This window comes from Erythrolamprus reginae, chromosome Z, assembly GCF_031021105.1.
Source record: "Erythrolamprus reginae isolate rEryReg1 chromosome Z, rEryReg1.hap1, whole genome shotgun sequence".
NCBI classification, from domain to species: domain Eukaryota; kingdom Metazoa; phylum Chordata; class Lepidosauria; order Squamata; family Dipsadidae; genus Erythrolamprus; species Erythrolamprus reginae.
In genome coordinates, this window is record NC_091963.1 from 108,297,873 (window position 1) to 108,324,765 (window position 26,893).

Sequence of the window (26,893 nt, forward strand, 5' to 3'; positions counted from 1 at the left end):
AAACATTGTTTCGTCTTACAAACTTTTCACCTTACAAACCTCGTCCCGGAACCAATTAAGTTCGTAAGACAAGGTATCATTGTAGTTCTATCCTTTGGCTTCCTTATCTAGGAATGCTAGCCCACTGCTAAGCAATTTCAGTGTCAATAAATCAGATGAGGAAATCATTTCAAAGGAAAGTGGGGAATACAGCTTCAAATGCAAATGAAAAGAGAAGACCTAAGCCCAGAGAAAATAGAGATAAAATGTAAGCTTTAAAATTGCATGCTCTACTTTGTTAGAAACTTGGTCGTTAAGGGTTTCACTAAATTTAAAAGTGGGACCTCCCTTGAGAAATAGCAAATCATGGGTAGGGATAGAAACTTACAGGTGTGTGAGTGCAAGCAAGCCATTTAGAGATGTATTATCCAATCTGCTCAATTGATTTTTGCTGAGGATCCTAAAGAGATGGAAGAAAATTTAGAACATACAGACAAAATCACAGCCTTTTGCTGCGTTGGGAGATTGACATCATACTGTCAATTTCACTAATACGTGCAGTGATGAGACACTTGTGATGCATAACCATCAACAGCTAACAATGGATGAACATAAGAGTATACTCACAAGTATTCAGTCCAAGGATAGGCTCGCCACACCAATTTGTTAATGGAAGAAATTGTGTTTCCAGTAAAATCCCTGGAGTGAAAAAACGAATATAAGAGAATACATACAATTCAAATGTATGAAATAAGCATTATGTTCTACCTCTGGTTTGTATATCACATTAATCTTACACACTAAATGGAGATACATCTGAAAAGAAAATGAGGCAAATTGAGCCACTAAATGGAGATGCATCTGAAAAGAAAATGATTCAACTTGCTCTCAAGATCAGCCACAAGTGTTTAAAGAAAAGCAGGGAAGGAGCTTCAGATGTGTTTTCTCTTACACATATTCTCATTTTTGTTATTCAGACTGGTGAACCTGTGTTCTGGCACCTTTAACATCCACAAACAACACTGACAGTTGCAATTACCGCTGGAAAGTAACAGGTTGCCTATAAATAGATCTTAAAATGAAATATTGGGAAGAAACTGATCTTACAATATTTCTTGAGTTGGCTCTATGCTGGGCAAACCTGCCTTGTCAAGCTGCCTTGACATTTCTAGGAAAAAACAAATCAAACTGAAAATGAGAACACAGCAACTCTTCTGAGACCATTATAATTATGCTTGTTGATATGTCCATATTCTTATAAAAATACTGTTGCATTTTGGGGGACTAAGGCTTCATCTTCTTTATCATCACATGAATTTCACAATTTCTAAATATACCAATAGAATTGGAAGACAGTTGGTTTTGTGCCTAAGGGAGACCTATAACTCAGAGTTTAATAATTTCAAGGCCAGACCCATAACAATTATACTAAACCAACTATTTTATAATAAAAATAGATGAAATTGTTATTTTGTCACCTCCTAATATGTATTGATATTCCCTATTGAGTCTATGTGTATGTATATATATGTGTGTGTGTGTGTGTATGTACAAACATATTATAGATTGAAATAGATCTATACTAGTCCCTCTTCATTTTCAATTCATTATATATATAGGCCGAAATAGTGCATTTCGCATTTTTAGGACAATTCTTGATCAAGAATTGTCCTAAATATGTGAGTTTCGAGTGTATTTATGTCAGGTGACTTGACAGAAAAACATTTAAATTTTCCCCTGGCTCAACTAAGCAGAACCTGTGGCCTAGTGATAGAACCTTTAACCCAGGTTTGAATCCTATGAGGTATGGCTAGCTGATGAGAGCTAAAAAGCTCGAGATAGATCTATCCTGGTCTTCCTCTATTTCATTCATATATATTTTATGTCGGATCACCCTGGTATATTTGAAGGAACGTCACAGCTCCTTTTTGCCTCTAGGCCCAACCCAGGACCATTTCAAGGCAGTTAATTTATTTATAGCCGACAACTATATTCTGTATGTGTTAAATGTTTTAAAAAAACATTTAATACACACACACACACACACACACATATATATATTGTTCTGAGTTCGGGTTTTGCCCCGTGTAATATTTTGAGTGTCTATGCGACGTTTCGGTGAAATCACATTCACCATCATCAGGCTGAAGTTTCAAGCTTCGTGCTGTTGTAAATATGGAATATTTCCATATTTACAACAGCACGAAGCTTGAAACTTCAGCCTGATGATGGTGAATGTGATTTCACCGAAACGTCGCATAGACACTCAAAATATTACACGGGGCAAAACCCGAACTCAGAACAATCTACATACATGTACCCGTGAAAATCTATGAAAACAAACAAGGAAATTTCTGGCGACGTTTCAATGAGGTCCCACTCATCATCTTCAGGCTGGTGTTTCTGTCCTTATTCTAAGGCGAACACTGCGAGACCTAAGCTGCCTTCCTTCTATAAATACTGGTGGCTGGGTGTGGTTTGATGGCTCAGCAATTGCCTGCTGTGTAGAAACTTCCTGGTGAGTCAGTGGGGTAACATCTGGGGTCGTTGATGTAGCTGAAGTATGCTGATTAGTTAATGGTTGTTGATTAGGCATGATATCCTGAGTAGTTGGAACTTGCAGGCTACTTGATTGTTTTACAATGTGTGTTCTGAGTCTGGTTTCTATGGCTGGGATAGAAACCAGACTCAGAACACACATTGTGCCATCAAACCACACCCAGCCACCAGTATTTATAGAAGGAAGGCAGCTCAGGTCTCCCAGTGTTCGCCTTAGAAAAGGACAGAAACACCAGCCTGAAGATGACGAGTGAGACCTCATTGAAATTTCCAAATCCTACACGGGAAGAAACCCGAATATACCAAGACCGTCATGCCTGTACCCGTGAAAATCTACGAAAACACACACACACACACACACACACACACATATAAATATATATATGGTGTATATATATATATATAATGATATATATATATATATAGCTAAAAAAAATAAAGGGAACACTCAAATAACACATCCTAGATTTGAATGAATGAAATATTCTCATTGAATATTCATATGCACAACTATTCCATTTGCACAGCATGTGAAACTGACTGTCAATCAGTATTGCTTCCTAAGTGGACAGTTTGATTTCACAGACGTTCGATTTATTTGAAGTTATATTCTGTTTTTTAAGTGTTCCCTTCATTTTTTGAGCAGTGTATATATTGATATTTTTATATCAATATAGATATTTCTAAGTAATATAAACATATTTCTTGAAATCTGACAACTATTGTTATTTGATAAGGTGTAATTTTTAAAAAAGTGCCTTTGGTTTTTCTAACAAAATCCTTGGCCTAATCTGAAATATAACCTTTGAGTATTCAATTCAATTCATTAGATTTGTATGCCGCCCCTCTCCGAAGACTTGGGGCAGCTCACAACAATAAGTAAGTTAGTAATACAGTGGTACCTCGGTACTCGAACGCTTCCTTTCTCGTACATTTCGGATAACGAACAAAATTTTCGGCAAAAATTTGCTTCGGTATCTGAACAAAAATTCAGATACCGAACAGCCAGAGAAAATTTTGTTCATTATCCGAAATTTAATCCCGGCAGCTTCAGGGGGCTGAGGAGTTCTCTAAGAGCTCCAAGCTGCAGGAAAGGTGGGGGCTGCTGCAATCTTGGCAGCTTCTGGGGGCTCCTTTCCTCATTGCTTCCTTTTATTACCTGTAAGCAGCTTCAAAAACTTTTTCCCTGTGGCTGCAACAGCGGCGGCTTCCTTTCCAGTAGCAAGAGCGCCGGGAAGTCACGTAATGAAGGGAAGCTGCTGGAGCGGCAGCAACTGCTGAGATGGCTCCGCCGGCTTCCCTTCATCACGTGACGTTCCCGGCGCTGTTGCTACTGGAAGCCGCCGCTGTTGCAGCCACAGGGAAAAAGTTTTTGAAGCTGCTTACAGGTAATAAAAGGAAGCAATGAGGAAAGGAGCCCCCAGAAGCTGCCAAGATTGCAGCAGCCCCCACCTTTCCTGCAGCTTGGAGCTCTTAGAGAGCTCCTCAGCCCCCTGAAGCTGCCGGGATGGCAGCTTCTGGGGGCTCCTTTCCTCATTGCTTCCTTTTATTACCTGTAAGCAGCTTCAAAAACTTTTCCCCTGTGGCTGCAACAGCGGTGGCTTCCCTTCCAGTAGCAACAGCGCCGGGAACGTCATGTGATGAAGGGAAGCCGGCGGAGCCATCTCAGCAGTTGCTGCCGCTCCAGCAGCTTCCCTTCATTACGTGACTTCCCGGCGCTCTTGCTACTGGAAAGGAAGCCGCCGCTGTTGCAGCCACAGGGAAAAAGTTTTTGAAGCTGCTTACAGGTAATAAAAGGAAGCAATGAGGAAAAGAGCCCCCCAAAGCTGCCGGGATTGCAGCAGCCCCCACCTTTCCTGTAGCTTGGAGTAGCGAATTTATTTATCCCATTGGAAATAAAGAAAATAGATTTAATTGGTTCCCAGCAAGTTAACAGGGGCTGGAAACCAATTAAATCCATTTCCATTATTTCCTATGGGATAAATAAATTCGGTACTCGACCAAATCGGTTCTCGACCACACTTCTGGAACGAATTGTGGTCGAGTACCGAGGTACCACTGTACATCCAAAGTTGTATTTTTTGCCCATCTGCCTACAGTGTTCAAAATATGAACCTACTTCAGTTTCAGATTATTATTTTTTTTCTATTAGGTCCTCTTCAGATGTTTTGAACTACAATAGCTATTACGTCTCCAGAACTATTGGATCACATTTCCCATACTTGCAATTAGCAGGGCCATGTTAAATGGGCTGTAATGCAACAACAAATTATAATATTGACACTGCCCTTAGTAACAAAAAAAAAATCTACTTGGTTGCTATTGCTTTTGAATGTCTTTGAGTCATTAATGAATCCATACAACTGCCTGTACTAGTACTTGTAATATTTCTTGGCAGAATTTAGGAGGGGGTTTGCCACAACATTCTTCCTAGAGCTGAGAGAATATGACAGGCCCAAAATCACACCACCTTTTAGAGTAGGGTAAATTAAATAAATTTAAAAAATAATAATCCTAGCCTCTGTATATCATCTTTGGCTAGATGATAAGGGAGGAGCATAGGAAACAATTACTAAATGAGAAAAAACAAAGGAAAAAAATACAGTGATCCCTCGATTTTCGCGATCTCGATCTTCGCGAAACGCTATATTGCGATTTTTCAAAAAAAATATTAATTAAAAATATTTTCCCACCCGATGACGTCACTCTCTTCCTTTCTCATCTTTCTTTCTCTCTCTCTTTCTCTATCTTGCTTCTTCCTCTCTCACACTCTCTTCCTCCCTCTCTCATCTCTTTCTTTCCTTCTCTCTCTTTCTCTATCTCTCCCCCTCTTGCTCTTGAGCGGTGCGTGGGTGGCGGGGAAGACCCAGGGAAGGTTCCTTCGGCCGCCCAGCAGCTGATCTGCTCGGCAGCGCCGCAGCAGCGAGGAGCCGAAGATCCGGGTTTCCCCTTTGCGTGGGCGGCGGGGAAACCCCGATCTTCGGCTCCTCGCTGCTGCGGCGCTGCCGAGCAGATCAGCTGCTGGGCGGACGAAGGAACCTTCCCTGGGTCTTCCCAGGTGCGGAAGTAAAAACACCATCTGCGCATGCGCGGCCATGGAAAAAAAGGGTGCGCATGCGCAGATGGTGTTTTTACTTCCGCACCACTATATCGTGAAAAATCGATTATCGCGAGGGGTCTTGGAACGGAACCCTCGCGATAATCGAGGGACCACTGTACTCTCTGCCAAATAAGGTCTTGCTTCCTTTTTTTTAAAAAAACCCATGTTTTGGGACAGCCATGATGTTGATGCCTGAGAATCTCCGTAGACATCAAACCAAAAAGTTCACATGTAATACATAGATCTAAAGGTTACCAGCTAGGATTGAATTTACATAACATGAAGGCCATAAATAATAAAGTCCACATTATGTAACGTGGATCCCTGAAACATAGGGATGACCAAATGGCTCCGAAACAGGCACATGGTTGTGGCATAATTTTCCATGATTCCTGACATCATAGAATTGCCAGAACCATAGTAACAATACAGGTGGTGGTCGCTTTTATAAATAATGAGTTGATTTCACGAGATCACTCATATTTGTGATTAGCCACTGTAGATAATACTGCATATTTTAAGTGGAAATCAGGTTGTAAGGCCTGACTATCATTCTCCAGCTACTAAAAGTCCCCACTGCAAATTACCCAATGCTTGAAAAGAGGGAGAAATAATGGAGAAGGGTGATAACAAAGTGCAGCTAAGATTATTTAAGGTCTGGAAATAAAAACCTATGAAGAACAGTTTCAAATGGTATGATGAAACTACTAGAGGAAAAGGACTGGGAGTGGCATGATAGCAGTACTCTAGTACTTGAAGGGATTCTACCAAGAAGAGGCAGCTTATACCCATAATGCAATGCCCTCCCTGTGATTATCCACAATCTCTCCCCCCTCCCCCCCCCCCATGCATCCACACAGGCCTCAAGACTTCCAGTAGGCCCGTCAGGCTATTTTTTGCTGGTCCCAGGATTCACTAGGCTTTCCTGAAAACTGTGGAGAGTGAAAATGGCCGAAAAGGGCAAAAATCATGTGCTGGAGCTGACATAGGGCAACACCTCATGTGCCCTCAGATATGGCTCCACATGCCACTGGTATAGGGTTTCCTGCTTGAGCAGTGGGTTGGACTAGAAACCTCCAAGTTCACTTCCAGCTCTATTCTGAGTTGATCTGTTTGAATGCCATCAGGCTGATATCCATAGGAAGGCTTTCCCACACAACCAATTCTGAAAAGCAGTCACTGCTACTTCACATTTATCATACTGGGGGATGATAAACGCTAAGAATAATTGTGGGGAGCAGGAAACCAATGTTGACATGTACAGAAAATGCCATTGCATATAGTACACAATCATACTGTATAACACAAAGAGCCAAATACAATGCAAACTACAAATACAAAATTATCAATTTCTTTGTATGAAAAAAGGATCAATAGTGTAGCATGAAGGGCCATATAAAATACAATCCACAATATGCAATGTTTTATAAATTATGATTTGGTCCACATATTACACAAGGCAAGTCGAAATATGAAAAAACCCCAGCTTAGCTGATTTCGCATCAATCAAATCGTAAAATGCAGTTTACAAACCAGTGGCTAGCTTCACCAAACTGGTTGCCAAAACATAAGAAGCCACAATGTGGCATTATGATCAAGACCTATACATTTCAGGATGTATAATTTTTCACCTTTATGCTTATTGTATCCTGAGAACATTATGCCTCTTCTTTCTTTCACCTGTAACTAAATTTTTCCTTTAAAGTGGACTTCCCTTCTCAATTATAGGTGTGGTAGTTGCTTCCAAGACTTAAAATACTCACAGCATGACAAAAACATAGGGATGATCAAATGGCTTTGGAATAGGCACATGGCTGAGACTAGGAACATTTGTAGTGCTCCTGCAGTTGAGGATTTTTAATGTACAATGGCAAAAGGCTGGGCACAATGGTATCGCGGCGTCCAACCACCGAAGAGGCACCAGTAAAATTAGAAGGAAGAAAGGAGTAGCGGAGACCGCAACCCATCCCATCTTTTTCATATGCCCCAGTAAAGGCTGCCTTTAAAAATGGCATCCGGCCTAGAGGTGACTGTTTGATGTTACCAAGCAACCACATTCCTATCATTCCATATGGAGGTTTCACTAGTGAGGCTGGTTATAGGGAAGGTATCCCAAGGTTCCGTTGGTTGTGACATCCTTTTACCATGATCCCTGATTATCACAGGAATTGCCAGAACTATGGCAACAATATAGGAAGTGGCAGGGGTGAAATGTTCCCGGTTCGGGCATGCCTGTCAGTGGTTGGAGAGCTGGTAGCGACGGCAGTGCGATATTTCATCCACATGTCCGGATGCCACAATTTGGGCTCTTTTACCCTCTGCGCATGCACACAGGATAAAAGAACCCAACTGGTGGCATCCAGGCGGGTGGGTGAAGCCTTGTGCTGCCATCGCTACCGGCCCTCCGACCATCAGCAGGCCCCTGAATTGGGAGCATGATTTCATGAGATCACAGAGATTATTTTTGGCGGGTCCCAGCCATAGTGGGGAATACTGTATATATCAACTGGAAAATCAGATTGTAGTACAGTGATCCCTCGATTAGCGCGGGGGTTACGTTCCAAGACCTCCCGCGCTAATCGATTTCCGCGTTATAGTGGTGCGGAAGTAAAAACACCATCTGCGCATGCGCACCATTTTTTTCATGGCCGCACATGCACAGATGGTGGAGTTTGCGTGTGGGCGGCGGGGAAGACCAAGGGAAGGTTCCTTCGGCCGCCCAACAGCTGATCTGCTCCGCAGCGCGGAAGCAGCGAGGAGCCGAAGATGGGGTTTCCCCGTTGCCCAGGCAAAGGGGAAACCCCATCTTCGGCTCCTCGCTGCTGCCGCGCTGCGGAGCGGATCAGGTGTTGGGCGGCTGAAGGAACCTTCCCTGGGTCTTCCTGCCGCCCAGGCAAAGGGGAAACCCCAAGATCGCTTGCCGCTTGCCGTATTGCAGCTTGGAGCCTTGCTTCGCCTCCTTCGCTGCAATACGGCAAGCGGCAAGCGATCTTGGGGTTTCCCCTTTGCCTGGGCGGCGCTGGGGCCATGCGGAGCCGCTCATCTAGGGGGGCGTGGACCGGCAAGGTGCCCTCCGCTCTCTCTCTTTCTCTCCCTGTTACCGGTGTGGTATAAGAGAGAGAGAGAGAAAGGAGGGCGACTTGCCAGTCCACGCCCCCCTGGATGAACAGCCTTGCATGGCCCCAGCGCCGGGCTCCGCTGTTGCCTCCGCCCCCATTCGGCTCTGCAGCTGAGAGGCAGTAGCTACGTTCACTCCTTTGTCCTCCCCAGCACCTAGTGTCCGGCCCCACGCCACCTCCAGCTCCCGGTAACACACCCGACCTCTACTTGCAGGAGGGGGGGAGAGAGAAGGGAGGAAGAGAGTGTGAGAGAGGAAGAAAGAGAGAGAGAAATGATAGAAAAAAGGGGAGAAAAAAAGAGAAATGAGAAAATGATTGAAGCAGAGAATGACAGGAAAGAAAGAGAAAGAGACAGAGAAGTGACTCTTGGTGATGACGTATGACGTCATCGGGTGGGAAAAACCGTGGTATAGCAAAAAAACCGTGGAGTATTTTTTAATTAATATTTTTTGAAAAACCGCGTTGTAGCGTTTCGCACTAATCGAGACCGTGCTAATCGAGGGATCACTGTATCATTCTTCTGATACTAAAAGACATCAGTGCAAATTACGCCAGGCTAGAAAAAAGAGAGATAAATAGTAGAGGGAGGAGGGTAGTAGCACCTAAGACTTGTATACCCTCTCACAGTGCTACATAACATTTTCTGATTTTATAATGTTAGCATATTCTCCCCAAAGATCTGGGTCGTCATTTTTCCAGCCTTGAAAGTATGGAAGGCTGAGTCAATCTTGAGCCCATCAGGATTGAACTCCAGACCATGGGCAGAATTAGCCTGCAATTTTACAGAATCATCCTGAAAAGAAACAGCAGATAAATAAAAACAGAAACTTCATGTACAACATCCAACTTATTTTCTCTGCACCTAATTTATTTATTGCAAGCAGCCCAATTCTTGGAGGCTCACATGAGTACAATCAGTGGGACGATTTACGATATCTTTCGTAAATCTAAAAATATAAAATTAAGCTTGGGAAAATTAAAAAGGACAACTATGGAAAAAAATAGCAATAACAAAAAAAAACCCATCCCAAATAAATGAAAATGCTTTCTAGAACAACTTTATCTTAATTAGGGACACCAGCCTGATTTCCATAGGAAGATTTTTCCAAAGAACATTAAAGTGAAAATTGGTAAATGACTGCTGGAGCTTTGGGGTGATTAAAATTATCACATCATTTTGCAACAGTGCTTTACTATAATTATTATTGTTACGCACAAGAAATGGACAAGGCAGCACAAAATAATTATTTCATTTAATAATCAATTTAAATTACCGTATTTTTCGCTCCATAAGACGCAGTTTTTTTCCTCCCAAAGTAGGATGAAAAATCAGCCACGTCTTATGGAGCGAAGATGCAGGCAGGGAGGGGGGGGGAGGCGCTGGAGCAGAGGGGGGGGCGGCGATATACTCATCTGGAGACCGCCGCCTCTGTCGCCGCCTCTCCTCTTTCCAACCCCGAAGAGAGCCGCGCCTTTCGGCCTCTGGAAGTGCTGGGCCGGGGGACGCCTCCACCCCGCAGGTTTAGGAGGCGGAGCGGCACCGGAGGAGCGTTGGCGGTTCCGAGCCTTTGGGAAGGCTACGGGAATCGCTTCAGGAGGCGGCTCACAAAACCCATCCCAAATAAATGAAAATGCTTTCTAGAACAACTTTATCTTAATTAGGGACACCAGCCTGATTTCCATAGGAAGATTTTTCCAAAGAACATTAAAGTGAAAATTGGTAAATGACTGCTGGAGCTTTGGGGTGATTAAAATTATCACATCATTTTGCAACAGTGCTTTACTATAATTATTATTGTTACGCACAAGAAATGGACAAGGCAGCACAAAATAATTATTTCATTTAATAATCAATTTAAATTACTTGCCTGTAAAATAGTATGCTCCCATTTATAATATTGAGTAATGTCGCTCTATATCCACTGATTCTTCTTATATGCAGAAACCTCTCTGACGCACATAAACCCCAAGCATACTGTTTATGTTTATGTTTATTTAGATTTGTATGCCGCCCCTCTCCGCAGACTCGGGGCGGCTCACAAACTGACTATAGCTTCCCCCATACATTTTATTTCTGGGATGGCATGAGATTGAATGGGAGCTAAAATGAGAGTAAAAAGTGTAAATGTAAATGGAGAAAAGATGTCTCTTGCTTCTTCCTTTCTTTTTAATAGTTTCCTCTATTTTTATTGGCCTGTTCTTTCAGTTCACAGTGATTTGAGGGTGGGGGAGAACAATCTCCCTATTGGACATTTTTGATAGAAAGCTAGTATCCATTTTTTGCTGCCTATTAAAAAAAAGGATATAGTCAAATGATCTTTTCTACCAGTAAGCCATTTACTAGAAAAATATAAAAACTGGAAAAATCCTACTGCCTTTCCAATCATCACTAATTATACATAGGCAATTAGTCTTTCCTTGGAAGAGCACTATCTTCTGATTGGTAGATTGTATTTAGTAGCTTCAACACCCAAACACTCTAAAAACAGATCCAGTTCCAGGATGAAGGATAATGTGCTTAGTAAAGAACAGGAAACCCTTCCAGATCAGCAAGAAGAAAACAGAATATGTGTCAATAATCTGCTATTCTCCATCCATGTTAAAATTGCACAGGATCTCTTCCTCTTCTTGAGAGTCTACCTGTGAAAGTGACAATTCAGTAACCTGGGAAGAGAGGGAAGAAACACTTTGATCATTTACAGGATAATTTGCAAAGGCTGAATTCTTCAACTGTCAGATTTTTTAATACAGTGTACTTTGAAAAATTCCAATCTCTTGGATGCTTTCTGCATAGTTTAACAGAAGCCCCGAAAAGCAAGAATGGGCTCTTTCTACATACTATTTCATTCTTTTTTTTGGTCTTTCCTTCTTTTCCTTTTCTGTCAATTCAAAGTTCTCATTACTTCAGATAAAATCTTAAAATATCATACAAAATTTTCTACAGCCTAGTTTAAAAACTATAGCAGGTAGTTACTGAACCCAATCAACTGTGGCTGTCAATAACTATAACTAAACAAATCATGACTTATTGCACTCTGCAAATACTATTTTAAAAATATGGTTTATCTACGCAAACACAATCTAAAAGACCGACTGCTTGTTTTAATGTTCTACTCTAGCATTGCAGATTTAGCTCCAAAAAAATCCCACCAGTCTTTTAATCATTCCAAACCACAAGCATCATAATATTTCAACCTGCTTTCAATTAGCAATCTCATCCCTCAGTATCGTAAGTGTGTGGAAGCTGAAAGGAACCAATAGAAGTAATTATGTCTCATGAGAAGTTTAGAATGCAATGATTGCTGGAAGATTTATCAGTTTATCAGACTTGGACCAAATAGGTACTGATGGAAGTGGCTGGAAACCAGAGATGCTATGGTGTGTAACTGGTCACTCATCAGCTCTTCTTAGCACTCCAGCACTGCTGACTTTCCACCTTGAAGGATTGTGAGTGGTGAATTCTTTGGTTTTGTTTTTATATATTTTTTAAAAATATACATCCATATTGTATGTGAACAATGTTGCTTTTCATTTTTCTGTATGTATTTTATTCTCATTGATAAAAAAATAACGGGGGAGGAAAAAAAGAAAGCAACTTGAGGGTATGCAAATGCATTTAAAAAGTGTGTTTGTTTACTTGAATATGACCCCTGAGTTCCTCTTCTGATAAACAATCAATGGGGTCATTCTCAGGACAGCTGTACTCCACTGCCAACTTCCCATTTTCTGAAATAAACAAAAATAAGCTCAACTTGAACAAATCAACTAAATGAATACAAATTTTGAAACATTTCTGAAATTTAGGATTTTATATTCTCAATTTAAATTTTTTGAATTAAAATTAACAATACTTTCTTATTATTTCTAAACTCTTTATAATCATTGACTATAATCTGCTTAAAGTCTGTTTGAAAGTAAGATTTAAGGTTAATTTAGATGCGATAGGAGAGATTTGTGGCCATAATTTCCTGAGCGACAAGTTGTTTCTCAATAACAATCAACAGCAATGTGCCCCTGAAATATGACAATCAGTGAAAAGAAAGATCAACTGGAAAATATTGGTATGAGCATGAATATCAGCAAGATAAATATACTAACAAAATGAATCAGAGCCTTCTCTGTGGGAGCCCCGGCCCTCTGGAATCAGCTTCCCCCAGAGATTTGTACTGCCCCCACCCTCCTTGCCTTCCGAAAAAGTTTAAAAACTCATTTTTGCCGCCAGGCCTGGGGTTCCTTAGACCTTCCCCCCTGACCGATGAATGCTTAGTTTGACTGCTGAATGAATAATATTGATAGTTTTTAATTAGAATTTTAAGATTGTTTTTAAGGTATAATTGGATTGTTATTATTGTTTCCTGTTTTTCTGTACATGCTATGAGCCGCCCCGAGTCCTCGGAGAGGGGCGGCATATAAATCCAAATAAATAAATAAATAAATAAACAAATAGGAGTTCCCATGATGTAAGAAACATGAGAGAAATGAAGAATCAGAGGATGAAGTTATTTTATAATTATTGACATGACTAAAAACAAAGTTTCTTTGAAAACAAATAGAAAGACGAGGAGGAACAGAGAAGGGATACTTGGAAGCATGAAGCTGAATACATTGAGAAGAAAAAGTCAAAGTATAGAGCAGATAAATGTATTCACAACAGTGAGAAGGGTATGTTAAAAGGGCATTCAACTTGTATTCTCCAACTTGCCAATATCTAATTGGAATAACGAAAACTCTTATCCAACTCATCTATTGGTTGAAAGTGCTACATTAGATGATATGAACAATTTGAGCCAATTAAGGACATTTTAGAGAAAGTGTGTTCAGAATAAATAAAAAATTGCTTTAACACAATTTAGCATGACAAATATGATTACAACGAGCTTTGCTTTTATACAATCTTACTTCTCTTTCTTATTAAGCGAGAATTTCAAGAACACTGCATGGAAAAACACTTCTATTTTTATTTGCCATTTGCTGCTGTTCATTCTGACAGAAGGATCACAAATTACAGTAAGCTGTGATCTATTTAACCATTGTTTATTGAACAAGCCAAATTGAGTTCCCCACGTTTGTTAAGCTGCAAACAAACAGGTCTAGAGCAAAGTATAAATTCAGGAAATCTGGTTAAGATATGAAACAAGCCACTCTCAAAAAAGAAATCGGAGGTGTGACTTAGAGCAAGCAAATATCTTGATACCCTTGGAATATATATTTAATTATAAAATATTTAAACATTTTTCTTGGATGGGAGATGGAGGGAAGTACAAAGGGATAAGGAAGGTGGATAGTCTTGCCTAAGATTATGAAGAAAATTTTCCGGAATGCATCGGAAAGTGCTTGCTGCACTGCAATCTTCTGAGTATTGCAGGAGGCTGTGAGAAACTCTGAAAGAGATAAATCCAAAACAACAGATTAATTCAGATTTTCTTGGTAGTTCAAGCACTGATGAAAGTTTTTGAATCAATATCAGCCCTGCCCTGGCAAAAAAAATGGCAGTCCTGACACAATAGCCAGTTCAAATTTAATTCTGATTCAATATATAAAAACCATTGACATAAGAAAAAAAAAATTACCGTATATACTCGAGTATAAGCCGAGTTTTTTAGCCCCAAAAATGGGCTGAAAAACACAGCCTCGGCTTATACTCGGGTCATTGACAAAGTCACCACACGAGGGCGCCATTGCTTGAGCCAGAGCGAGGAGGCACCAGCTTTTGTCCCCTCTCGCACGCCGTAGTTCCTCTCCCTAGCTCAAGCAAAGAAGGCAGCCATTTGCAATGGTGAGTCGGATTAAAAAGGCCCCCTGCTGTCAGATTCTCCTCCCCCTCCTTTGAAAGGATTTAAACTGTTTAAAAAATGGTATTTTGTGGTAGTTGCTGTCCTTGCTTGGATAGGATCTAATAATGTGTTATGAGGCAGAGCTAGACAGGAATTCTTTTTCTATCTGTCTATCTTTCTATCTATCTATTTTTCTATCTATCTATCTATCTGTATCTATTTCTTTCTATCTATCTATCTATCTATCTATCTATCTATCTATCTATCTATTTTTCTATCTGTCTGTCTATCTTTCTATCTATATCTATCTATCTATCTATCTATCATCTATCTGTATCTATTTCTATCTATCTATTTTTCTATCTAACTATTTTTCTTTCTATCTATCTATCTATCTATCTATCTATCTATTTTTCTATCTGTCTGTCTGTCTATCTATCTTTCTATCTATATCTATCTATCTATCTATCTATCTATCTATCTATTTCTATCTATCTATCTATCTATCTATCTATCTATCTATCTATCTATCTATCTATCTATCTATCTATCTATCTATCTGGTTTTCTATGCTGATAACCTCACAGCAGCTAATGCTGAAGCTCTTCTTTGGATACACTTATTTTTTTGTTTGTTTGTTTGTTTGTTTATTTATTTAATTGGATTTGTATGCAATCCCTCTCCAAGGACTCAGGGTGGCTCACAGCATATATAAAAACAGAACAATAATGTAAATCCAATTAATGATGAGAAGGAATCCAGTTTTGAAGGATTTTAACTCTTAGGTTTTAGCTTCCTGATCGAGCTACTTTTTTTACTTTTTAATTTATTGTTAATATTGTTAATTTGTTTACCCTCTTTTAAATTTACAGAGCTAGTTTACTGGTTTTCTTTAAAATAAATATTCTAAAACATGTCTCAATTAATGTAATTTTATTGTTTTCCATTTTTATAAGTTACCAGTAGCCACTGCATTTTCTAACCTCGGCTTATACTCGGGTCAATACGTTTTCCCAGTTTTTGTGGCAAAAATTGGTGCCTCGGCTTATACTCGGGTCGGCTTATACTCGAGTATATACGGTAATACAAATTGATCTACTTATATTTTATTTACACTAACCTTTTTATGTGACAAACACTGGTTTAACAATCTTTTACCAGTGTAATAGATTTAAGCCTAGAGCAAAATGAATTTGAGCACTATCTGGTTATGAAACTGCACATTAAACTAAGCATTATCAGTTTGATGAATAGTGCACTATTGTGACTTTATTAATGTCCTTATTTCAGTTATCACCTTGTTTAACCTACTTACAAGGATAATGGAGATGGTGATTATATCCTATCAAGGTGGTGTAAGTAACCATTTCCCTTCATCACGTGAGGTGAGTTTGGTTGAGAGAGTGACTAGCTCAAAGTCACTGAGTCAACTTTTATGCCTTAGGAAAAACTAGAACTCGCAATCTCCTGATTTTTTAATTGTGGGACTCCTTAAAAGACATGCAGCATAAATATAATGGAGCACATTTCAATCTTATACTCAAATACATTTCAATCTATCTACAATCAAGCTTTCTTCAATCAGGTTAGCACTAGTTATTATTTAGATTTGTATGCCGCCCCTCTCTGTAGACTCGGGGCGGCTTACAGCAATGATAAAAACAATATATAATGACAAATCTAATACTTAGAATCTAAAATAACAATAATACATTTAAAAAGTCTAAAAAACAAGAAACCCCAGTATATGAAAACATACATACAGTCATATCATACACAAAAAACTACATAGGCAGGGGGAGATGTTTCAGTTCCCCCACACTTGACGACAGAGGTGGGTTTTAAGGAGTTTACGAAAGGCAAGGAGGGTGGGGGCAGTTCTAATCTCTGGAGGGAGCTGATTCCAGAGGGTCGGAGCTGCCACCGAGAAGGCTCTTCCCCCGGGTACTGCCAAACAACATTGTTTAGTTGACAGGTCCCGGAGGAGACCAACTCTTTGGGACCTTCCGGTGATTCCAATATTCTACAAACTCTTAGACTTTCCAAAAGATGGGACTTCAGGAAATTGTTCCCCAATGTAGTTGAGAGGATACTGGACTGAGTGAGACTACTCAAGAAAACTAAACCCACTCAGGTTATTTAGCCATTTTTAAACTTGCTGTAGATTCCAAAAATTAAGAGTCACTTTTTCAACCCAGTCTCAATTTGCATTTAACACTAAATCATCTTAACATATATCAAAGGAAGCTGTGATTTTTATTGAAATGAAAATGTCATTGAAGTTCCTAACAGCCGTTCATCATCCCCAAGTGTGATTCTTTCAGTGGGCAAACCCCCACCCAAGAAAGGAAAAACCCCATTTATGACTGCACTGTAAGTGACAGTATTACTTTAATACTGCTTTGGGTACTTCATTCTAGTCTTCTCTACCCTCTCCATTCCCATGTTACCTTGACTGGGATTCACATGAAGTTCAGCCACACCAATCCCTCTGGTATAAATGTCATAACCTGGGATTCTTAATTCTTGCACACAAAGATACTTTGAATGATGGTGCCTGGACAAAGTTCCTTCTTCTTCTTTCTCATCATCTTCAAAGCCAGGTACTTTCTGCAGCTGTTCCATTATGTGAATAATATACAGAAAGGAAAGCAAGAGTCCATAGCCTTTCATCCATCCTACGTTGGATTCTTTTTCATCCCCCTTTGCCTAATTCCATTGCAGAACATTTGCATTATGTACATTAGTGTTCTGTGTCATGAACCAAGCTCTTGTTTTGCTTGCATCCTTGGCAGCTCCCTATACTCATGGAACAAGAAGCACCTGGTATTTCACACATAGACAGAGTCTTGAACAAGTCAGAAGAGTGAGAACAAATAGAAAACTGCTCCCCTGTCCTGAGGGAGGACGGGAGAGAAGGAAGGAAGGAAGGAAGGAAGGAAGGAAGGAAGGAAGGAAGGAAGGAAGGAAGGAATTCATCTCTTTCACTAGGCCTTCAAGGTATTTAAAAAAAAAACACCTTGGACTAGCTTCTGAATAGATATAACCCCTTTCCTCAGAAGAGAAAAGGACTACAGGGCCACACCATATAAAAGCAATGACCAAAGTTGATGGCTGGGCAAAACTCAATCAAAGCTTACAAGTAAGGATAAATCTTTTGGGGCCCATAGAGTGGTCCTTTTAACGGTTGCTGCATTTGATGCCAGTATGTTTCAGGGTGCAATTCAAGGTGTCAGTAGTCACCTTTAAAGCCCTTCATGGTGTAATTCCAGGTTACTTGAGGAGTTGTCTATCGCAATGGGACTGGTCTGCCCCACCCATGCTAGCAGAGGAGGCATGCCGAAGGCCCCATCGTCCTGGTTGCTGGGGTACAGAACAGGCTTCTCTACTGTTGCTCCTGTCCTTTGGAACAACATGCGCTGACTGCGAAGTCAACAGCTACCATCCTGACCTTAGGCAAGAGCCTGAACCTGGCTCTGCCAGTTAGCCTGGGGCTTTAATAGGGGAGTGGCACACTGGTGGTGCTTAACAAGTGATCCCATCAACCTCCCTGCTCCTCCTGCTCCTCCACATCTCTTAGTTGATAATTTGTACTTTTATAGTATTTTATTCATATTATAGATGTTTTTATCCTTAACACTTTATGCTGCCCAAAGTCATCCTGTGATAAGATGGGCAGCAAACAAATCTAAATAAATAATTATCTAAATGGATAAGTAAATAAAAAAGAAGTACAATTACCAATATAGATTTGCCTCAATATCCCCCCCCCCCAAAAAAAACTTAGAACATCACAGTCTTTTAAGTAAAAAACGAATATTTAAACTATGTATCAAAAAGAGTAAGTTAAAACATCTCTCTGTGTTTGCGGAGTATAATCCAGTGTTTCCCAACCTTGGCAGCTTGAAGATATCTGGACTTCAACTTCCAGAATTCCCCAGCCAGCATTCGCTGGCTGGGGAATTCTGGGAGTTAAAGTCCAAATATCTTCAAGTTGGCAAGGTTGGGAAACACTGGTATAACCTATAATTTAATTACACCTTCCTTATCTGTTTTCTAGATGCATTGGAGTAGAATAATTTCCCACTTTGGATAGGGAAAATGGGAATTGTTTGACATATCCGGAGAGGGGCGGCATACAAATCCAATCAATCAATCAATCAATCAATCAATCAATTACTGGATTGTGGTAATTTACACATGTGTCAAACGGTGGCAAGTTTTAGGTCACTTTCATCACATGTGGTCAACTACTAAACAATGTCCTCTCTTGTCCTAGTGGTGCAGTGATTAGAATGTAGTATTGTAGGCAGACTCTGCCCACTGCCAGGAGTTTGACACTAAGAGGCTCGAGGTTGACTCAGCCTTCCATCCTTCTGAGGTCAATAAAATGAGGACCCAGATTATTGGGAGCAATATGCTGACATTGTAAACTGCTCAGAACAGAAGTCTTCAAACTTGGCAACTTTAAGATGTGTGGACTTTAACTCCAACCAAGTGGAGTATTCTTGAAGTCCATATGCCTTAAAGTTACCAAGTTTGGGGACCTCTGCTCATAGAGTGCTGTAAAACACTATGAAATGGCATATGAGCCAGTTGTGTCGTTATTGCTATATTTAGTTAGAAAATAGAAAAATAAGAAACAAAATGGAAATCTAAGTCATTCTTACAGTGATGATGCGACTGGACCAACCATTGAAACCAAGGTAGTAATTGGCTAATTCTTGGCTTTTGTAACTGTTTAATGTTTGCTTTGCAAGGTCCCTCTGTCTGGTACAAATGCAAACCTGAAAAACAAGAATTTGATGTCTCATTAGAACCTCCTGATTTTCTCCCAAAGGAAATGAAGCCATCAAAAATTGAATTTCATTCTTACTAAGAACTAGTAGGGAAGATACTACCAATAATCCATATACATATTTTCCTTTTCTGGGCCTGAAGCCAAAAAATATTGGAAAAAAGTGCATAACTGGTTACAGGAAATGACAATAATTAATATTGAGTTCATTCTGGAATTTTTTAAATTGGGAATTATAAGAAAAACTTATTCAAGAAACATAAAATATCTTTTACTCCATATTGTGACTGCAGCGAGAATTGTATATGCACAAAGATGGAATGATTTAAAAATACCTGAGGATAGTGAAATAACTAAGAAAGTATATGATTGTGCAGAAATGGATTGGCTAACTATGGCAATAAATAATAAAAAAAGGCCCGGATTATTATAATATCTGGACAACGTGGTATAAATGGATAGAAAAAAGGAAAACAGACCTATAATAAAAATTTGTATATTAGAATATAGGTATAGATATAAAAGTTTATAACGTATGAATAAGAAGAAATTAGTTGAATGTTAACTTACTGGAAAAATAGCTGGATTTATGTTTGTATTTGTCTTGATATGTTTTTGAATGTTATCTTTTTTAATGTATAAAACTTAATAAAAATTGTTTTTTTAAAAAATGGACATATTTTATATAATTTTTTGCTCTTCTTAAATGTTTATTAATATTTTTCAATAAAACATGTAGAAATTGGAAAGGAAACTCTTTGTTACCAATATAACAACTGATTAAACAAAACTACATTTCATGACTTTCAGTTATATTTCATTACTTAAAACACCATTAAGCAAATCATAGTCTAGTATGAGCTGTGGACTCCATGATCTTAGATTATGCAGTGACATACCTTCAGAGCAGTTTTCTGAAACAGTGACTTCCCGTTGCAAGCTTGTTGTGCCTTGCTAGCATCTCGGGCAGAGTAGAACTTAACAAAGGCATGATAGCCAGGCCCAGCTACTGAAGCATTTCTGTGGAGACTTACAGAATAAAGCAGTCCAAAGGCAGAGAATGTAAGATGGAGAGCATGCTGGAGGGGGTGGGGGGGGGAAGCAAACAGATTAAGGAATCTATTAGAAAAGACAGCAATTGTGAAAAAGCCAACGGGTCTCAGATCGTGGGCTGTGAGCAACTAAGAGTCACAATTTTCCTGAAAGTTGATTAGGCTTGGACAGAAAGCAAACTGAATACTGTACTGGTCATTCTTGGTTTGTTGGGCAAATCTTGAATAGTGGTTCAGTTTCATGCTGGCTGATGACTTCCAGCATGCATACCTGTAATCTCTAGATTACAGGTAGTCCTCAACTTACAACCACAATTGAGCCCAGAATATTTGTTGCTAAGTGAGACAGATGTTGAATTTTGCCCCATTTTACAACCTTTCTTACCACAGTTGTTAAGCGATTCACTGTAATTATTAAACTACTAACATGGTTGTTAAATCAATCTGGCTTCTCCATTGACTTTGTTTCAGCAGTGAAATTTATTTACCTTCCCTATAGGTTCAGAAGTGCGTGTTCTGCTTGCATGCCTTTTCACCCTCTATGCATGCGTAGAAGGCCTTGCGCATGCGCAGAGGATTAAAAAAGAAAATGGTGATTGCTTGGTGGGTGGGTGGGTGGGTGGAACCTAGCAGTCGCTGCTACCGTTTGTCTAAATCAGTGTTTTTCAACCAGTGTGCCGTGGGGCACTAGTGGTCAGGTGTGCCGTGGCGAAATTAAACATGGGTTCCCAAACTATGGCCATTTATTCGGCCCACCACCAGCCGCCGAACATAAACATTCCCCCTACAATCCCTCCAGCTATCAGCGACAGGAAGAGTGGAGGCACAGGGAATGCTCACTGACCAATCACCTTCTAGGATTCATCCCGACCACTAGTGATGAACCAATAGCAGGCCGCCTCTCATCCACACCCAGGAAGGTCCCCGTTTGGGCTGCCATGCACTTGTCATTGTGTGGGGGCAGCAAGTAGTTGAAGCTCTCTTCCTCCTCATGGTCCCGATTTCTAATCCTGGTCAGGACTGGAGGTAAATGTTGCCACCACTAGATGAAGCTTCAGCCTCAGCTGGTTATGTCTATCCTGATGTTGTATTTGACTTTTTTCTTTTTATAAGAGGCCCCTGTACAATGCATCACAATGCATCACAATGTTATCTATATTGTATATGGCCTCCTCACAGATAACCCCCACTCGGTTAAAGACCTTGGTATACTAATAACAAAAGATTTAAGTGCCAAAGCCCAGTGCAACAACAAGAAGGCTTCAAGAGTTGTAAACTTAATCCTACGTAACTTCTGCTCTGGCAATCTCTCACTACTTACCAGAGCTTACAAAACTTTTGCCAGACCCATCCTCGAATACAGTTCATCTGTTTGGAACCCATATCATATCTTAGACATTAACACCCTTGAAAATATCCAAAGATACTTCACCAGAAGAGCCCTTCACTCCTCCACTTGAAACAGAAATACCCTACGAGACTAGACTTTCAACCCTGGGCCTAGAAAGCTTAGAACTAAGACGCCTTAAACGTGATCTAAGTATTGCCCACAAGATCATATGCTGCAACGTCCTGCCTGTTGGCCACTACTTCAGCTTCAATCACAACAACACAAGAGCACATAACAGATTTAAACTTAATATTAACCGCTCCAAATTTGATTGTAAAAAATATGACTTCAGTAACCAAGTTGTCGAAGCGTGGAACTCATTACCGGACTCTAGTGTCATCCCCAAACCCCCAATACTTTACCCTTAGATTATCCACAGTTGACCTATAGATTCCTAAGAGATCAGTAAGGGGCGAGTACAAGTGCACAAGAGTGCCTTCCGTCCCCTGTCCTATTGCTCTTCTATATCTCCTATACCTTTCTTCTATTTTTATATCTCTTCTTTTATTCTTTCATTGATATGTTCTATTACTATATATTCTCTTCTATTCTTTCTTAGATATATTTTACTATGAGTATATCCTCTATAACCTTCATTATGTATTTTACTATGTGTATACCCACTAAAACCCTCATTGTGTATTGGACAAATCAATCAATCAATCAATCAATCAATCAATCAAATTAATAAATAGACCAGCGATTCCCACGTTGATAAAGGAGGGTTGCTGTCAACAAATCCAACGCTTACGGCGGGAAGAAGGCGTTTTTCAAACACGGTTCCCAACAAAGAATTTCCTTGCCAATAAAGATTCTAACAAAGAAGAAGCGGACGGAGATAGCAACCGCTGCTTACACAAATACATTGAAAAAGCGTCCGGAAACTTTGAAAAGATATTGACACTCGGGGACGGAAATGGTTGGAGCAAAACCCAGCTTTGCTTTTTCGTTACTTGCCTCCGACGCATCCGACTCCAGCCCCAAGACTAGAAGAGTCTGGCCATTCCCCGGAGGGACGCGGAACTCCAGAATCTCTGCCATGCTGAGGGTAAATTCAGAGCGGGGAAGACATACAACCCCCGCCACCCTTCCCGCCTAAAGGAGGCGAATGAATGTCACGAACTTCAGTACTGTACTTCTGTAGCACGTCTGAATTCAGCTCGGAGATTGGTGGGAGGAAATGAACCCACGTGATGCAGGAAGAGAGTCAATTCAAAGAAGCGAGCCTTTCAGGGATCTCCAAACTCGAGCACTTTAAGACTTGTGGACTTCAACTCCCAGAATTCCCCAGCCAGCAAAGCTAGCTGAGGAATTCGGGGAGTTGAAGTCCCCATGTCTTAAAGTGCACGAGTTTGTCAAGTACTGGTATGTAAAAATATAATAATATTCATACTTAGGTTAGTGTCCGAGAGAGTAGGGTCTATCCTAACAGCAAGTGTTAGAATATGTTTTTTTTCAAATAATTTGGAAGCGCAGAAAAGCAAAGCAAGGATGAGGGAGGAAAAAGACTCCCGCGTAAGATGTGCAAACCCTACGAAATGCCTGGGCTTGCTTTACTCTTGTGTAAGAAAGGCGATCTGTTTTCTTATTGGATGCTGTTCTTTTATTTGTCTTCACTTTCTTTGTATAAGATAATCCTCGACTTACGATCGCGATTGAGCCCAAACTTTCTGTTGCTGAGGGGTGACTGAGTTTTGACTTGTTTTTTGTTCTTTCTTGCCTCTGTTAATTGCATCACTGCTGTTAATAAATTAATGACATACTTAAGTAAATCTTGCCTTTTGATTTTGCTTGTCAGAACTTTGCAAAAAATGATTACATAGAATAGAATAGAATAGAGTAGAATAGAATTTTATTGGCCAAGTGTGATTGGACACAAGGAATTTGTCTTGGTGCATATGCTCTCAGAGTACATAAAAGAAAAAGATACATTTGTCAATAATCATGTGGTACAACGCTTAATGATTGTCATAAGGGTCAAATAAGCAATGAAGAAACAATCAATATTAATAAAAATCTTAGGATACAAGCAACAAGTTACAGTCATACAGTCCTAAGTGGGAGGAAAAGGATGATAGGAATGATGAGAAAAACTAGTAGAACAGAAGTGCAGATTTAGTAGAAAGTCTGACAGTGTTGAGGGAATTGTTTGTTTAGTAGAGTGATGGTATTCGGGAAAAAACTATTATTATCTTGGTGTGCAGTGCTCTGTAGCGACGTTTTGAGGGTAGGAGTTGAAACAGTTTGTGTCCAGGATGTGAGGGGTCAGTGTTATATGATCCCAGGATACTGCAAGTCATAAATATGAACCAGTTGCCAAGCATCTGAATGTTGCCCACTTGACTGTGGGGCTACTTTAATGGCCATAAATGTGAAAGACATTCCCAAGTCACTTTTTTCCGGTACCCTTCTAACTTTGAATAATCACTAAACAAATGGTAGTAAGGAAGGTGATTAGTTCTGGGACTGATGAGGCTTGAGGCAGGCTTGTGAAACACAGCTGTTTATTGCAATAACAAGTAGGACCCAGCAAAGGGCCAGGCTAACAACTCTCCCTTTTATACAGAGCTGTCAATCAACAAGCTCCATTTCCCCACTTTGGAGTAAACAGCATGTTTTTAATACATAACAGAACATCTATACCAGTGATATATTTTAATACATTTACATACTTTCAGGTCTTTTTTTTTGTTTAACCATGCATAAACTTTATTCCAAATATTGTAAAAATCTGATTCTTTTTGATTATTTAGCCGCCTGGTTAACTTTTTATGGAACTGGGTTCATCAGTTTTTGGATTACAAATGAGGACTGAGTTCACACAACATGCAATCTAAGCCTACCTAGTTGCGCTTGATTCAAGAAATGAGATGTGACAGAGAAAGGTACCGGGGTGAAATCCATTTACCTTCCCTACTGGCTCTGAAATATGTGCATGCCACATCTATGCATGTGCAAAGCCTCAGTAAAAAATATTTACTGAGTTGAGTAGTTAAGCTAGAAACTTAGGTAAATTTATAATTAACTTGGGAGAAGAATACTGCGGGCATTTGTGTTTGCAAAAGTGACAGAACAAATGTTTGTGTCCTTCAATTCCCAATTGATATGTGTTTAGACAAATAGAAAGAAAATGCAAGAATTAAGGGGATGCAGAACAGAGGATGCTTGACTAGCAAAAAATGAAACACAGATGTTGCAGTATAGCATGAATGTTAGAATAGGATTATATCATAATTATATACAGTGATACCTCATCTTACAAACGCCTCGTCATACAAACTTTTCAAGATACAAACCCGGGGTTTAAGATTTTTTTGCCTCTTCTTACAAACTATTTTCACCTTACAAACCCACCACCGCTGCTGGGTTGCCCCACCTCTGGACTTCCGTTGCCAGTGAAGCACCTGTTTTTCCGCTGCTGGGATTTCCCTGAGGCTCCCCTCCATGGGAAACCCCACCTCTGGACGTGTTTTTGTGATGCTGCAGGGGAATCCCAGCAGCGCTTTGCTGGCAAAAAAAGTCCGGAGGTGGGGTTTCCCAGCGAGGGGTGCCTCAGTGAAATCGCAGCATCACAAAAACACAGATGTCTGGAGCTGGGGTTTCGAGGACTTTGGTGTTTTTGCGATGCTGCGATTTCACTGATGCTCCCCTCGCTGGGAAACCCCACCTCCAGACTTCCGTTGCCAGCGAAGCGCTCATTTTTGCGATGCTGGGATTTCCCTGCTGGGATTCCCCTGCAGCATCGCAAAAACACAGAAGTCCAGAGGTGGGGTTTCCCATGGAGGGGAGCTTCAGGAGAATCCCAGCAGCGCAAAAACAGGCATTTCAGCTGGCAAAAGGGGTGAATTTTGGGCTTGCACACATTAATCGCTTTTCCATTGATTCCTATGGGAAACATTGTTTCATCTTACAAACTTTTCACCTTAAGAACCTCGTCCTGGAACCAATTAAGTTTGTAAGACAAGGTATCACTGTATATCTGGACCTCTAGCATAAAAATGCTCTGCTATCCTGATTCCATTATAAGCCAGGATAGGACGGCACTAACTTGCCTAGTCTGTATTACTGGTGAAGGGAAACAAAAGGGCTCAATAAACATCTCACTGATAAACAAGTTTACATCACTCCAGACAGGATGTTATATGATCAAAGGGGGAGATTTACATTGCCTGAAGCAAACACAGGAGGAGAGGGTGATTAAGAAGATTGGTTGTGATAAGGCAGAAGGCTTCAGAGAAATTAGGTGTGAGAAACATTTGCTCAAAGGAAAAGTTTCTAGGAAATTAGTTTGTGGGAAAGGAAGGACTCAAAGATATGTTATGTTTGAAGTTATGTTATTGGATGTTTGTATATCACTTCACATGTACGTGTAATTATCCCCGTTTGTTCATGCTCCCAAATAAAAAGAGGTACATGGCTCCATACTATGTCACTTCACCCAGAGAGAGAATGTGTCCAAGTCTTCTTTCTAGGATTCGCGTTCGTGAGTGATCCCACACGGCTGGGTTGCTCTTAGCCCCTTTGAAGACGTTGTCTTCATCAGGGACTTTGACAGCACCCACACACAGAATTAAAACATGAAGCTTTTTCAGGAGTCAAATTATTTTTTCATAAAATCCAGAATGTTGATTGTATTCAGGGGCAGATTAGGATGCATGAAGAGACATTGCTTTGAAGAGGTAAATGTGAGGAGAAAAAAGATCTTGTAGATGGGGCAAATGGGTGTGTTTTCTCACTGTTGGGTAGATAACTTTCTTCACTGCCAGTCACCACCATTTCCTCTGGTTAGGGAGACCGAGCTAGAAATCAGATAAAATTGCAAGAAAATCTCTGTTTTACTCCATGTGCCTCCAAAGAACAAGTCCTCCCAAAAAATAAGGTCACTTATTTTGGGGTTAAAAAAAAATAAGACAGGGTCTTATTTTCAGGGAAACATGGTAGACCTTCCTCATTTGTCACAAGTTTGAAGTTCGTCAGTGGCTATCGGAATTCAGACTTAATGAGATAGGAATAAATAAATAAAGTTAAGATGCTGAACTTAGAAACAGAGGTCTGTAAAATTTCTACGCACGTGAAGTGAAATCTCATTGTGGAGAACTAATCTAGGAGAAATGCCTCTTTT

At 40.1% G+C, this 26,893-nt stretch overlaps 2 protein-coding genes across 3 annotated transcripts in view; both read right to left on the reverse strand.

Moving 5' to 3' along the window:
• The window catches only part of LOC139153294 (uncharacterized), a 32,689-nt gene extending 32,020 nt beyond the window's left edge, over nucleotides 1-669 (reverse strand). Inside the window, exons 1-2 of the mRNA XM_070727039.1 lie at nucleotides 607-669; nucleotides 368-439 (exon numbers count right to left, since the gene is read on the reverse strand). The gene's annotated coding sequence lies outside the window, so the exon portion shown is untranslated. The remainder of the gene's footprint in view (nucleotides 1-367; nucleotides 440-606) is intronic.
• Nucleotides 670-10,582: 9,913 nt separating this feature from the next.
• On the reverse strand, nucleotides 10,583-22,903 carry LOC139154751 (RAD52 motif-containing protein 1-like). 2 transcript variants are annotated; one of them, XM_070729699.1, is made up of 7 exons: nucleotides 22,729-22,903; nucleotides 20,229-20,408; nucleotides 19,202-19,318; nucleotides 16,982-17,147; nucleotides 14,049-14,138; nucleotides 12,395-12,483; nucleotides 10,583-11,421 (listed from the first exon to the last, which is right to left on the reverse strand). In XM_070729699.1, exons 1-7 carry the CDS (start codon nucleotides 22,810-22,812, stop codon nucleotides 11,341-11,343), a joined length of 807 nt encoding a protein of 268 aa, XP_070585800.1. In that variant the 5' UTR covers nucleotides 22,813-22,903; the 3' UTR covers nucleotides 10,583-11,340. The 2 variants fall into 2 exon arrangements, with proteins under 2 accessions (XP_070585800.1, XP_070585802.1); XM_070729701.1 differs by lacking the exon at nucleotides 14,049-14,138 and having other exon boundaries at nucleotides 22,729-22,896.
• Between the last annotated feature and the right edge of the window lie 3,990 nt (nucleotides 22,904-26,893).